Source organism: Mastomys coucha, unplaced genomic scaffold (assembly GCF_008632895.1).
Source record: "Mastomys coucha isolate ucsf_1 unplaced genomic scaffold, UCSF_Mcou_1 pScaffold22, whole genome shotgun sequence".
Classification (NCBI taxonomy): Eukaryota; Metazoa; Chordata; class Mammalia; order Rodentia; family Muridae; genus Mastomys; species Mastomys coucha.
Genome location: NW_022196905.1, coordinates 250,154,554 through 250,170,271, shown reverse-complemented (window position 1 = coordinate 250,170,271; position 15,718 = coordinate 250,154,554). Strand labels below are relative to the sequence as shown.

The window sequence follows — 15,718 nt, the reverse complement described above, 5'->3', positions numbered from 1 at the left end:
GTATAGCTCTGGCTGTCCTGGAACTCAACTTTGTAGACCAGGCTGGCCTCAAACTTAGAAATCCGCCTGCCTCTGCCTCCCAACTCTGCCTCCCAAGTGCTGGGATTAAAGGTGTGTGCCACCACGGCCAGGCCAAGTAATGTTATTTAAACAGGCCTTATTTAAATTTTTCTTGTTAACCAAATAGTTTTTTTCTTTAAAAAATATTATTTTAAATATGTGCATCTGTTTGGGTATGTGGACATGGGATTTCAGGTGGCTGAGCTATCTAACCTGGTTGCTGGGAATCAAACTTGGGTCTTCTGAAAGAGCAGCAATCACTCTTGACCCCTGAGCTGTTTCTCCTTTGTGGTTTTTCATTTTGTTTCTGTTTTTATTTGGTGAGAGAAAGAGTTGTTTTACAAAGAAAGAGAAAAGACAGCTGGCCTGTGAGCTGAAAAAAAAAGAGCCCTGTCAGAAGTCTTGCTTAAGTCCAGATGCTAATCAAGAGTCAGACATTGCGGGGTGTGGAGGCTCACAACCCTAACCCAAGCATTCTGGAGTCAAAAACAGTCAGATATCCACATAGCATGTTCCAGGCCAGCCAGAGCTACATAATAATAGAACCACACACTGAATCCGGTTGTCCTGACTTTTTGGTCTCCTTTACCCTAGCACTGCTCTTCAGTTTTACTTCAGCTTTTTGTTTTTCATTTTGATACTGACCTGGAACTCGCTGGCAATTGGACTCAGGTCCTCTGGAAAAGCAGCGGCTGCTCCCAACTGCTGAGCCATCTCTCCAGACTTTCCCCTAATGCTAATGTACATTATGTATTTGAGTTTTACTCCTGCTATGGCTATGAGACTTAAGAGTACCATTTACCAGGACTCATTCCTTCATCGGGTCGCCCTTCTGGCCGGTGTGGGCTCCAGACTGGAGGTATAAATGCGGATAGGATAGATCATAATGTGCTAGTCACAAGGCTAATACAGAACAGATAGCTCTTGACCTCAAGTTGACCAGAGCGCATTGTAAATACACCCCCTCCCTGCAGTGTCTCATCTTTATTTGGAATTCTGATTATAATGGGCACTTGAAGTTTTCCCCCTGGTTTGAGACACTAAGGCCCTCTTACAAGGAGTCTTATTCAGGGTCCTGAGCCTGATTCCCTTTCTGTGTTGGTCACACAGGAAAGGCTACTTGTACTTTATGCTAACTCATGGCAGATCGTTGCCCTAAAATATTCCGTGGTTTCTCTGCACTAAAAAGCTTTGAATTGATTTTTTTTTTTTTAAATCCGCTTTGCAATTTGGACATCTAGGATTCTGCCAAATTCTCATTCTAACTTGCTCAGATCTTGTTTGCTGTCTCTTTGTGTTTGTTTGTTTGAGACAAGGTGTCATTATGTAGTTGAGGTGGCCAGAGAACCTGAGCTTTCCTGGTGCTAGTGCTGAGATTCTAGGCCTGTACGACCGCGACTGGCTTTTAGTTCTCCTCTGTAATAATCAGGAGTGACATTCATTCTCTGAACATAGGGTTTCACTAAATTAATGTCAAATTAAGCAAACCTAATAATATTTTGATTGTGATGTTGCTGGAGTCAAGAAGAGTAGATCCAACTTGGACAAATCAGTTATTCATTTACTGAATAAGTATTTACTAATTATGATGTACCTGTTTAAGTTTTTTTTAAAGATTTATTTATTTATTTATTTTATGTATATGAGTACACTGTAGCTGTCTTCAAACTCACCAGAAGAGGGCATCAGATTCCATTACAGATGATTGTGAGCCACCATGTGGTTGCTGGGAATTGAACTCGAAACTTCTGGAAGAGCAGTCAGTGCTCTTAACTGCTGAACCACCTCTCTAGCCTTTAAGATTTATTTTTATTTATGTGTATGGGCATATGTGTATAGATGTCCATAGGGAACAGAAGACGGCATTGAATCTCTGGGAGCTGGAGTTATGGGGGTTTGCCCCATGTAGGTTTTGAGATGTGAACTCTGGTTCTCGGCAAGAGTAGCAATGGCTCATAACTGCCGAGTCATCTCTCCAGTGCCATTGTGTTGGGGTGTCTGTTAGAAGGGCCTTGACAGACAAAACAGATCCCTCCCGTATGGATCACTCATTCCATGGAGACCTGGAGAAAAGGAAGTACACAGTACCTGCTGTGAGAGACGAGAGAGGGCAGAGTAAGTGGCTGGAACGTGCCAAGTGATGGTATGATGGCACACACCTGTAAACACAACACTTGGATGGTTGAGGTGGGATGGCTGTGAATTTGAGGCCAACCATCCTGGGCTCAGGCCTGAATTCAAGGCCAGCCTTGACTATTGTTTGAAAAAGAATGCCCCCACCTTTATGGGTTCATAGATTTGAATGCTTAGTCCCTGGTTGGTGGAACTGTTTTGGGAAGGATAAAGAGGTATGGCCTTATTGAAAGAGGTATGTCATTGGGGGTGGGCTTTGAGGACTCAAAAGCCCATATCAGGCCCTGTCTGTCTGTCTGTCTGTCTCTTCTTGGTGCCTGTGGATCAGGTCCTAAGCTCTTAGCTGCTGCTCTAGTGCCTTGCCCATCTGCTTCCTACTATGACGATAATGGCCTCTCCCTCTGAAATTGTTAACATGCTTCCAGTTAAATGCTTTCTCTTAGAGGAGTTGCCTTGGTCACAGTGTCTCTTCACAGCTCTAGATCAATGACCAAGACAAGTAGAATCAGGAGAGAGATGTCAGGCCACAGTTGGTCGTCCCGAGAGTACGTCATTGGTAGAGCCGAGAGGATGGTAACATCTGGCAGATAGGAAACAGTTGGCAAGCAAGGAGTGTACAGTTAACTGATGTAGACTGATGGGCCAGGAGCATCCAGGCAGCCTAGTTCCAGCAGGCAGTCACAGGAGTGGACTCTAGTCCTCAAGGGGACAGATGTGATCCGCTTACAACCCCAGCTTTACAAAGGTTCACCCAAGAACAGGAGTTTACTCAGCTATTTGACCTGGAACATAAGGATGGCTGCTGGCTTGCCTGGCACTCCCATTCCTGTTCTTTTAGACTGGAGTTGATCTTGGGGCCAGGATGACCCAGTTTTGGGGGTTAAAGGCAGAGAGCTGGTCATCAGCAAGCCCTTTTGTTAATTCACTACATCTGGAAGACACAGCTCTCCATGTGACTCAGCTCTTCCATTGCTCTGTGTACATGTGTGTATCTCCATCAAGATTGAACCCAGGGTCACCAGAACCAAAAGGTTTTTGTTTTTGTTTTTGTTTGTTTGTTTGTTTGTTTTTTGAGACAGGGTTTCTCTGTGTAGCCCTGTTTGTCCTGGAACTCACTCTGTAGACCAGGCTGGCCTCCAACTCAGAAATCCACCTGCCTCTGCTTCCCAAGTGCTGGGATTAAAGGTGTGCACCACCACAGCCCAGCGAGGACCAGAGTTTGAATCTCCAATACCGACATGAATGCTCTGTGAGCATAGTGGCTAACTTGTAGTCATGGCATCTGGGAGGCGAAGAAGGGATCCTCAGAATGAGCTGGCTAGCTAGACTGGCTGAATTGGTGAGGTTTGCATTGCATTCAAGTGAGACGCTCTGCCTCCAAAAATGAGGAAGAGAGCCATCAAAGAGGCACCCAATGGCAAATTTTATCTCCACATGTGTGCCCATACACTTGTGATCTCTCTCTCACACACACACACACACACACACACACACACACACACACACGGGGGCGGGGGGCTGGGCAGGAGGGGAGGAAAAAATAAAAAAGAAGGCCCCACAGATGTGGTCTCTCAGCCTTAGACTTCCCAATTCACAGAACCTTGAGCCAAAAGATTGTTACAGCATCAGAAAACCAACAGTACGGCTGCCAAGGAAGACCCAGCTGATAATGCGCTTGGTTTCAGTCGGTGAACAAGGACATGCCGAAAGTTAGAGAAACATTTTTGACAGTGTGTTGAGCCAGGGAAACGGAAAGAACTCTACATCGATCGATAAATAGCTATTAAACAGTTGGCAAATTAAAGTGCAGTAGATTAAAAAGAAATCACTTAGGTTTTTTTTTTTTTTAAGTGTTTTATAGATCCAAGTTTGTGATAACTTTTAAAGCCTCGTAAATACTCTCATCCTGAGAGTATTTTTGTAAACTACTCATTTAATATAATAAAGCCTTCTTTCCCCCTCAGAGTGTTTTAAGTGGTACTGTATGTGGGCACTGAAGTATCTTACACATGTGGCTAGGGTGGTGGGGGGTAGGTGAGGTTTGGGGGTTAGGGGAATAGGTGGGAGGTTCGTCCCTGTGTGCTGTGTCACAGCTCAGAATGGTGCCAGTAGGATCCTGGTAGCCCTTTTTGGGTAAGTGCTGTGCTTCAGGGGAATTAGCATGGGTGTTTGTTACAGTCAGGCTGCTGTAACAAAGTTGCACAGGCTAGACCATTGAAATAGCTGGTTGTTGCTCAGTTCTAGAGGCTGCAAGTCAGATCTGGGTGCTAACCAGCAGGCAGGTTAAGGCGAGGACTTCCTTCCTACCTCTCTTGAACTGTCTTATTACTGTGTCTACAAGTCTATAAATGGGTCTGAATAAGCCCTTCTGTATTTAAACAGCCCATAGCCTATAGGGGAAGTTTTTGAACCCTTTACTCAATAAAACAGCATGGTCTAGCACAAGGGAGGCAGGAGGATTAGAGTTCAAGGCCAGCCTCGGGTACATACTGAGTATGAGGCAATTCTGGACCACATGATGGGACCCTGTCTCCCAGTAACAAAAACAGGGTCCTGGGGAGGAGGCTCATAGGTTAAAAGCACGTGCTGCTCTTATAGAGGACCCAGGTTCAACTTCCAGCACTCAACCGGTGGCTCACAACCATCTGTAACTCCAGTTCTAGGAGATCCAGTGTCCTCTTCTGACCTCCATGGGCACCAAACATGTACTACGTACATACATGCATGCAAAACACTTACACATACAATAAAATTAACAAATCTAATTTTAAAAGGTTTCTCCACCCAGCTTTAAAAATAAAAACAAAAACGCCAACAGCAAAACCCACTAGAGACAACTTCCTGCTGACAAGAATGGGAGCAGCGGGTGTGGGGCTGAGACTGGGCCTCACTGGGAAAGCTAGTGACTCCAGCTTCGCCTTTCTCCCCTCTCACAGAGATGTGGTATGGTGTGTTCCTGTGGGCACTGATGTCTTCTGTGTTCTTTCATGTCCCGGCTGGATTGCTGGCCCTCTTCACCCTCAGACATCACAAATATGGTAGGTTCATGTCTGTAAGCATCCTGTTGATGGGCATCGTGGGACCAATTACTGCTGGAATCTTAACAAGTATGTTAGACATTAAAATACTAGTCAAAAACTTGCAATGTGGCTAGTTACCTAGTTTTAGGACTCATTTTAGAAATGGGGCTGGGAATTTAGCTCGGGGGTAAAATGCTTGCTTACCAAGCACAAAGCCCTGGGTTTGGTTTCTAGCAATGGGGGGTTGGGGGGGAGTGTGTGTGTGTGTGTGTGTGTACTTTTCATGTGCACACACACACACACACAAAATGAGTTTTAAAGAGTTAGCTTCTAAATGTGGATCTTATTTTTTAATGTATTTCTTTATTGGGTTTTATTTTGTTTTTTAACTCTCAGGCTCCTTACCTGGCCAATCTCTTTGGCTTTCCATATCAGATTTGAAAGGTTTGAGATGGGCCACTAGCAGAATAAAAGCATTTAGCCTTGGAAGGTCTCAGCACCTCTCTGATCCCATTGCCCCTGACCTGGATGCTGAATGGTTCGCTGACTGCTGCTACTCTTTCGGGTGTGGCTCTTTTAGGGATGGAGAATAAATCTGTTTAGGAAGATAATTGAGGGCTCCCCATGCAAAGTGGCAAAGCTGACTTAGCATATCTGAGGCCTGGGTTTGACCCCAGCACCTTACATAAAGAAAGAAAAGTGTCTGATTTGTGGTTTTCAGTCCCCTGAGTTCCCCGACCCCAGACTTCCTGACTAGAGACTGGAGCAACATGGAAATTAGAAACTATTTTTAAACCCGCTTTTTTTCTTTTGTCTTTGTTTTGTTTTGTGTCCCTGATACCACTAAAGGAATAAAAGCTGATAAATCATTTTTAACTTTATTCTTACACAGAAGCATGTGTATTTTTTTTCTAGAAATATAAACTTAAAATAAAATGAAAATAAAAATCATACTGTGCATTAGTAGTCATAGGTTGTATTTTGGTATGTTTTTTTGTAGAAAAATAATTGTTTTTATGTGCATTGGTGTTTTGCCTGCATGTATGTCTGTGTGAGAGTATCAAATATTGGAGTTGCAGACAGTTGTGAGCTGTGTTTGGGTACTGGGAATTGAACCCCGGTCTACTGGAAGAGCAGCCAGTGCTCTTAACCACTGAGCCACCTCTCTAGTCACAGCTATTTTAATATGTATATGAAATATATATATTTATATTATAGCATAGAAAATATATTCATATAAATATATTACATATAATTATAAATGTATTTGTAAAACATAGAAATTCCTAATTTGTTACCTTATTTATTTTCACTAAACTTAAACCGTGAGCTTTGAGCAGAAATGTCCATTTGGTCTCTTTGACTGGCTTGCTTTCCCTCCCTCTCTTTCTCTCTTTCTCTTCTTCTTTCCCTTCTCTTTCTCTCTCTCTCTCTCTCAGTGCTGTAGCTTTGTTTCTCTGTGTTCTGTCACTAAATGCTGCAGTATCCACACGGAATTCCTGGCCCCTGAGACAGTGAGAGTGAAGCAGGGGTGGAAGTACCTGACCACGCCCTTGAATGCTGAAGGCTGAGAAGCCTGCATGCTGAGGGCCTGGCGCCATAGTTGGCACACAGTAGCTGAGCACATGCTCATTTCTGTCTCAAGGCTTTCCAATAGTGTTTCCTTTTCCTGCTCGCTTGGATTTTCCTTTCTTTCTTCCTCATCTGTATCTCGTGAGAGTCCAGGTCAGGTTCCTCAGGCTTCTTTCTTTTCTTTAAGAAAGTTCAGTTACTGAGGCCCCATGAGACTTATGCTCTGACACCTTGGTGACATTGATGGCCACTGGAGGCAAAGTCAAATGTTTGCTTCTCAAAACACATTAATAATATCTTGTGTCACAGTTTAAGAATGTGCAGTCTTGCTTTATTTTGAGGTGTTGAGAATGGAACCCACAGTCTTATACATCCAAAGCTCGTGCTTTGTCACTGAGCCACACCCTCTGTCTACCTGTAGATAATTGGATTCTGTTGACTGTGTTTCCTGAGTGTCTGTGACTCTCAGAGCGATAAGTGGGTCAACATAGGTCTGGGTGTAGAAGGTGAGATGGGGTGTCTGGGACGGCACTGGTGTTTCTATGCTAGGTTCCAGTTCTCCAGGAGGTTGTAGTGACTCTAGGAAGGGAAATAGCAACCTGGGAAACGGAAGGGACCCTGTGCTCTCTGCCCTGGTGTCCTTTGAACCCCATGTTGATTTCTCCTTCCTTTCTTCCTTGAGTGGAATTCTCCATATAATAGCAACTGGAGCTAGGATCCCCTGTGCCCTGGAACCATTTCTTGATCTGGCTCAGTAGATTGTCATCCATTGCCAAGAATGTATTTGGTGACCATAGGCATGGGGTCAGCTAGCAAGAGAGCGAGGGGAGATGTTGGACCAAGAGGGAACTGCTGTCTTGTCATTTCAACTGTCACTTCAGGTCATTCAGTAAATATGAGATGCTCAAGCTGAGGGAGTCCAAATCTAGATACTGACTTGCAAACCACATAAAGAAAGTTAGCATGGTCACCAGAAAGGACAGAGAGCACAACACTTTCCGTTCATAACTAAATAATAAAAAGTCTATCTCTGGACAGGGGAAGTTTTAAATCTTATATTTCTGTGATGTCATTAATCTCGGGTTTTGTTTACTAATTACTTTTTTCTCTCTCTCTTTCAACACGCTGAATTTGACCCAGGTGCAGCAATTGCTGGGGTCTACCGAGCAGCTGGGAAGGAGATGATCCCCTTTGAAGCCCTCACCCTGGGCACCGGACAGACCTTCTGTGTAGTGGTAGTCTCTTTTTTACGGGTCTTAGCTACTCTATAGCACATGCCTTTTCACTGTGATGTCACCCCCAAGTTTTATAGACTCCTCCAAAGGAATGGACAGTGTCACGGTTTCTTCTTTCCTCAAATGGAAGCAACTAGAAGGCCTGAGAGTGTGAAGCCCACCACAGCCCTTTCTTCTAGTTGAAGCTCCAGAAACTGAAGACCCTTGTGGACACCCATCATTCTCAGCCAAAACAAGCTCCTTGGCTTTTCTTCTCTTGTGGCAACTTAAGAAGTTTTACAGGCACACACCATCACTTAAGCCAGCAATGTCTACATCCTTCCTGTGCAAAAATGTATCATGGCCGTTTCCTAGCAACGGTGGAGAATGCTGCTTGATTTCAAGAGGGCAGGCTGCATTGTACAGAGAGCTTTGTGTCCTGGCAGTAAAGCCAAGCTGGTTTGGGTTGGTTGAGGACAAACTGGTAGACTGTAACGGGAAGAAGAACTGAAGTAGAGTTCAGAGCAACAGCTTTGGTTCCACTGTCAAAAGTAGGTGACCACTGAGAATGTGACATGTTATGGATAACTGTCTTGACCTCTGATTATTTAATATATTTCAAGAGATGTGAATTTATCATTTGATCAAAATAAGCTAGCTAATTGAGGGGTTTTTTGTTTTTTGGGTTTTTTTGTTTTGGTTTATTTTGTTGTTGTTGTTTTTGTTTGGTTTTAAAGACATGAGGCCTTGCTTTGTTGCTCGAGCTGGTCCAAACTCCTGGGCTCAAGGCATCCTCCTGCCTCAGCCTCCTGAGTAGCTGGGACAGTAGGCATCACTGTCATGCCTAATCAAGGTTCTTTTTCTCAAAGAATGCCCATGACACCTTGTCTTTTTTTGTTTTGTTTTGTTTTTGTTTTTGTTTCTTCGAGACAGGGTTTTTCTGTGTAGCCCTGGCTGTCCTGGAACTCACTCTGTAGACCAGTCTGGCCTCGAACTCAGAAATCCACCTGCCTCTGCCTCCCAAGGGCTGGGACTAAAGGTGTGCGCCACCACTGCCTGGCTCACACGGACTTTCTTAAGTGGCTTGACTTGAACTTAAACAGGTAGGCTAGGATACTCTTCGGGCATTCAGGCACAGACAAGATACTTGCAGGATTCTGTTAGAGTTTTTCTTGGTGGTGTCGTTGCTGTGGTGAGTCTGTGCTTGTGCAGTGTGCTGAAGGGTTAATGGGTGAGGGGTTGATGGCTATTGGTTTCCTCACACTGTCTTTACCTAGCAGTGGCTCTTCTGCCCACTCTTGCAGTATTTGAGTGTCCACTCCCAGAAAGTGCCTAACACTTCCTCTTCAGACACAACCCCTCCGGCCTTCTTAGTTTTCTTCCAGAGAATTTATATCCTTAAAGAGTAGTAGTGGTTTTTAGATTCCATTTTAGCTATTTTAATTTTTAACTCTACTGCCTAACTTTGTTTTTCCTTAAAAGGCCTCCAAACTGTGACCTTCAGAAGGGAAAAGGGGTGCAGAACCTGAGCACCTTTCATCCATTCAACAGTTTTGTATACACTACAATAAAATACAACAGTCACGTTGTTACCTGTTTTCAAAGTAGCTTCTGGTGATTAACTGACAATTTTAAAAGAAAATTTTCATTGTGAGATTAAGGCTCACAACCTATGAGGAAATACATTTATCTTAAAGCAATATGCTCTCTGCTTCTGGTTAACTGGTAGCCAGGAGAGGCTGCCAAGTTGTGCAGCATGAAAGGTGGCTCTCACAGTCCATGAGGTGGATGGAGAGCCAGCTCCTGCCGTTGTCTCTGCTCACTGTGTGCTGTTCACACACACACATAAATAAATAAATGTAATTAAAATGTCTTTTTAAATAGCCAAGAGGACCTCTGTGGGCACTTGCACCTGTATGCACATGCTTCCTGTCCCCATGTACACGTGAATTTAAAATTTGATAAAATAGCCAAGTGGATCAATTTGTCCAGTAATGGCATCAGGGGAAACTGCAGGGATGGGTCCTAAAATAATTGGCTCTTTCCTTTTGACCATCACTTGTCAAAACTGTAGTGGCAATCAGATTTGGTGGGCAACTAAAATGCAAATAAATGGCTCTTCATATTCCCCAGCAACAAGAGCAAATCTTTTCTTTGGATGAAAGATTTCCATTTTCAGTCTGAGGGACTTTGAATTTGGAAACCATCCCTTCAGCTGGAGAAACTGGAGTGTTGTACCGGGCCTCGTGGGAGCTGATAGCATCACGGGAAGGGTGCCTTGTATTACTAAGCATTCTCTGGGATGTCATTTTACACACTAAGCACATAGGTGAATAGGTGGTTGGCTGTTTCCCCCTAAAATATAACTCATGAATGTATTCATCCATGATTAGAATGTTAGGTTATTTGTATTTACAACCAAGACACAAAAGTTAGGGTGTTTTTGTTTCCATATGTTTCATCAGCTTTAAAGACAAACACTTGAACTTGAAATGTATCTTCAAATTACGGAGTGTTTCATCTATTCCAATGTGTGTGAAGCATCCTTTTTTGGGGGGGTGGTAGTGGTGGTGGTTTTGTTTTGTATTTTGAAATAGGGTTTCTCTGTGTAAAAGCCTGATCCAAGTGGACCCACTTTGGATCAGACTGGCTTTGAAGTCACATAAATCCACCTGCCTCTGCCTCCCAAATGCTGGGACTAAACGCATGCACCACCAAGCCATACTGTGTGAAGTATTCTTTTGTGGATAAATGTACATGAGTCTATAGCTTGAAATGTTTTCAGGAAGAAACTCTTTGAATAACAGAGTGCATTCCACTTGGATCGCTGTTTCTCTTCCTCCTCTTGTCTCAAATTTGAGTTATTTGCCATGGTTTATGTTGAACACATCACCTTGAGGAATTTCCTCCCAGTAAGGACTTTCTTGGACCCTGATTCCTACGTCTGTGTCTCCCCTTCTCATCTTCTTTGAAGCTCTGAGATAAAGAGGCAACCCCCAACCGAAAGCTGATCTCTTGATGCCTTAGTGGGATTTGGGGGTAAAAATTAAGTTCATGTGCAAAAGAGTAAGGATTATGAGCAAGGTGCATCTCTGGGCTGCACACTTCCTTTGCTTCAAGACACCACTTAGGAAATTCGGGGAGTGGCGAGCAGTAGTTCGTGCAAATAATGACAGCCATCCTTCCTGTGCCCTTTGGGTTTTTAAATTATATGTTGGCTTTTGATTCCAATTCTTTTGTGACTGCCCTGGTTTCCCGTAAGTTATTGTGACAGTACAGGACATGCTACCTTCCCTGAGGAACTCTTTCCTGGAATGTGAAGCCCTGGTGCCATTAACAGTCCATGCGCAGAAGGTTTTGTGAACTTGTATTTCTTTTTTGTGTACTGTGTAAGGCTGGTTATGACCAAAGTCAGTTTAACTTTTTATATTAGGTTATTGCCCTTAACTGCTATAGTCAAAATGATCAAATCTTTGTACATTAGAGATTTATTTAAATATTATTTTTCTACTGACATTTCTAATGCTAGTATAAATGTTTATTACCAATAAAGAATTACTTTGAATTCTTTGAGTTGGGATCATGATTTTGTTGTTGTTGTTGTTGGTTTTAGATTTCATTTGAGGCAATGTTTTGCTATGTATCCTTGGCTAGCCTCCAACTCTTCATGAAGCCCAAGCTGGCCTTGAGTTTGTGGCAGGCTTCCTGTCTCTGCCTCTGAAGTACTGGAACTTCAGGCTTACCACCACACTCGGCTCTGGAGTTGCTTTTCTTTTCCCCTCCCAACCCCCCACCTCGTAATAGTAGTACTATTACAACCAACTCCTCTTCCTTCTCCTCCTTTTCCTCCTCCTCCTCCTCTTCTTTTTTTTTTTAAGATTTATTTATTATAAATAAGTATACTGGCCGGGTGATGGTGGTACATGCCTTTAATCACAGCACTTGGGTGGCAGAGGCAGGCGGATTTCCGAGTTTGAGGCCAGCCTGGTCTATAGAGTGATACTGTAGTGATACTGTAGCTGTCTTCACACACACCAGAAGAGGGTGTCAGATCTCATTACCAGTAGTTGTGAGCCACCTTGTGGTTGCTGGGATTTGACCTCAGTACCTTTGGAAGAACAGTCAGTGCTCTTACCTGATGAGCCATCTCATCAGCCCCTCCCCACCTCCTCCTCCTCTTCTTCCTTCTTCTTAACAACTTTAGTTTTTTCTCTAATTATTTGTTTCTGGACAGGACCTACTAAGCAGCCATGACTGGCCTGAAAATTGTCTAAGGATGTTCTGGAACTGAGATCTGCTGGCCCTAACCTCCCAACTACTAGGATTGGGTTTTTTGTTGTTGTTGTTGTTGTTTTTGGTTTTTTAAGACAGGGTTTTTCTGGCTGTCCTGGAACTCACTCTGTAGACCAGGCTGGCCTCGAACTCAGAAATCCACCTGCTTCTGCCTCCGAAGTGCTGGGATTAAAGGCATGGGCCACAACTACCCGGCTTTTTTTTTTTTTTTGAACATCACTTATTAACTTATCAAGAAGCTTTGTATGGGGCCTGGAAAGATGGCTCAGTGGATAAAGGATTTGCTGTGCCAGCATGAGGACCAGAGCTCAGATCCCCTGCCTCACTAAATAAATATAGTGTGAGGAAGACAACTAATGTCAACTCTGCTCTTCACATGAATGTATACCTGCATACACGCTAGAACATGTATGTACATCATACATGTGAAAAAAAGCTTTTATATGATCCTATACTAGGATGGCTAAGTAGTATGCAAATAATTTACAATTTCAGTCGTCTACTGGAAGAACTCCACAGATTTCTATAATTTAATTTCCTCAGTGGCTAATATGCCTCTCCTGTTTTCAGCAAGTTTGGTCACTCAGTTTGGGGTAATTTATCATCTATTCTTTTTTTGTTTTTTTGTTTTTTCAAGACAGGGTTTCTCTGTATAGCCCTGGCTGTCCTGGAACTCACTCTGTAGACCAGGCTGGCCTCGAACTCAGAAATCCACCTGCCTCTGCCTCCCAAGGGCTGGGATTAAAGGTGTGTGCCACCACTGCCCGGCCAGATGTAATGTTTTTAAGCAGTACATTTCTCTACAGTAAATATTTGAATGTTGAGTTATAGCTTGGTAATTTTTTTTCATATGTGTGTGCTTATGTGACTATTGGTCAGATCAAGAGACATATTTCTGCCATCCTGGAAGGATACTGAGCATCGTGTATGGACCGTCAGGGTTCAGCCAGAGGTCCTCATGCTTCTGTGGGTCTGAAACATATGAAAGGAGCTTCGAATTTCCATAAGTGACAACCCACACTTGAGAGTGGGTTCTGGAAGATTTAGAGCTAAAGGTGCTGAATTTGGCAGGATGATCCCTTAAATTATTGCCAAGATAACAGTGAGCCAAGCACCTTACAAAAGTTGGAGGCTGAGCACTGGTCTAACTGCATTGCCCCTGAGTAGAGGGATCCCGGTCGCCATCTTTAATTGTGTTTTAAAGAGAAGCTGAGACTCTAGACTGTTTGAAATGCTGACCCCCTTTCTTTTTTAATCTTTTTTTTTTTTTTTTAATTTTTGTTACTAGAAATCAAACCCAGAGCCTTCAACTCATACTTCTGGCCTTGAGCTGCACACTTGAATGTAGGCTCCTAGATGGACCAGTGCACGTTTTAGAGCTTTAGTGGACTTGCCAAGAACCACTCTTAAAAAGCATCTGAAAGCCGGGCAGTGGGGGCACACACCTTTAATCTCAGCACTTGGGAGGCAGAGGCAGGCAGATTTCTGAGTTTGAGGCCAGTCTGGTCTCCAGAGTGAGTTCCAAGACAGCCAAGGCTACACAGAAAAATCCTGTCTCGAAAAACCAGAAATCTGGGCTGGTGAGATGGCTCAGTGGGTAAGAGCACCAATTGCTCTTCAGAAGGTCATGAGTTCAAATCCCAGCAACCACATGGTGGCTCACAACCACCCATGATGAGATCTGATGCCCTGTTCTGATGTGTCTGAGGACAGCTACAGTGTACTTGTAATAAATAAATAATAAATAAATCTTTAAAAAAGAAAGAAAGAAAGAAAGAAAAACCAGAAATCCACCTGCCTCTGTCTCCCAAGTGCTGAGATTAAAGGCGTGTGCCACCACTGCCTGACTTTTTTTTTTTTTTTAAAGAACATATACAATGGACAATAGGGACATGATATTTAACATCTTCTGTCATCGAGGAAATACAAATCAGGAGTATACCAAGACACCATTTCATAGTTTACAAAGACAGCATAGAGTGTTGGCATATGCTGCTGCTGCTGATACGTGTAGAGAATAATTCCCTTGGAAAACAGCCTGAAAAGTTCCCCAAAAGGTAAAATATTATATGAGAGCACAATTCCACAATGGGAAATGCCATGCTAGTTATAAAAAGGCAACCACCATAGACCACGAACTGTGTGATTCTGTTTACATAAAATGTCCAGACAGGCAAATCCACAGGTACAGGTGGCTGGGTGGAAATGGGGATGAGAGGCTCTTGGGTATGTTGAAAACGTTTCTGACATTGATGGGGTAGAGACTATGCAAATGAGCTATATGCTTTCATAGAGTAAGTTTTGATGTGGAGATTGTGTATCTCTATAAGCCCATTTTCTTTAAAAGTCTACTGGTACCAGGTTACCCTTTAATCGCAGCTATGCCTTTAAATAATTCTAGAAGTGGGTGACCAAGACTCTGTAGTCAAGAGCATCGTAGTAAGGGGCAACTTGGGGCTGGAAAACACATGCTACTTCACACAAGTAGCCAATAATCCTCAATGTCTTGCCTGCGTTTGTCTCTGGTTATCGTTTCCCATAGTGGATCATGATGGTATTTTAATCTGAAAAATGGGGCTAGAAAGATGGCTCAGTGGTTAAGAGCACTGACTGCTCTTCCAGAGGTCCTAAGTTCAATTCCCAGTAACCTCTCACAACCATCTGTAATAAGATCTGATGCCCTCTTCTGGTGTGTCTGAAGAGAGCAATGGTGTACTCACACAATAACTAGATAAATCTTTAATCTGAAAAATGGTAGTTTATATACAGCTTTATGGGCTTTATGGATTCAGCTGAAGGAAAAGACTAATGTGTCCATGTGTAGTCTAGAATACGGTAGATTGAAGTTACTTACAGTCAGTATGGTATAAAGGGTTGTCTACTGTTGAATTAGCAAATACTGAGTGCCCTTGGGGCAGGTCTCTGTGAGTCTCTGTTCACTTGTCAGGGGATCAACACACAAGTACACGTTAGGTTGTTTTGTTCAGATGCCTTAAATTCAAGACACTTTCTAGTAAATGCATTTCACTCGCAACATTTAGATGTAAGACACTTTTCTGTACTGAAGCTATACTTTTTTCATAGTCAGTCATGAGGTATGAGAAACAGTATAAAAAGCATGACACACAGTGCAGTTCTCACAGTGAGCACAGTGGTGTGCACAAATGAACTCCCAAAAAATCAAAAGAGTAAGCACTCAAAACTGTATATATAAAAACATTGAAAGCTCGCTGTTTGCTGGCTCAGCTGTAAAGAGCACTGGCTGCTCCTCCAAAGGTCCTGAGTTCAATTCCCACCAATCACATGGTGGCTCAACCAACCACTTGTAATGGGATCCTGTGCCCTCTTCTGGTTTGTATGAAGACAGCTACAGTGTACTCATATACATAAAATAAATAAATCTTTAAAAAAAAAATAAGTAAAAGA

At 43.1% G+C, this 15,718-nt stretch overlaps 1 protein-coding gene across 3 annotated transcripts in view; it reads left to right on the top strand.

The window, feature by feature from the left end:
* The window catches only part of Tmem170a (transmembrane protein 170A), a 13,013-nt gene extending 1,449 nt beyond the window's left edge, over positions 1–11,564 (top strand). Inside the window, exons 2-4 of one of the 3 annotated variants that reach the window (XR_004110308.1) lie at positions 5,130–5,300; positions 7,926–8,550; positions 9,482–11,564. Coding sequence is in view for 2 of the 3 variants with exons in the window: in XM_031341476.1 (XP_031197336.1) it covers positions 5,130–5,300; positions 7,926–8,056 (302 nt within the window). In the remaining variant the exon portion in view is untranslated. Of the gene's footprint in view, positions 1–5,129; positions 5,301–7,925 lie in introns of all 3 variants that reach the window. The other 2 variants (XM_031341477.1, XM_031341476.1) reach the window with 2 other exon arrangements.
* The last annotated feature ends 4,154 nt before the right edge of the window (positions 11,565–15,718 follow it).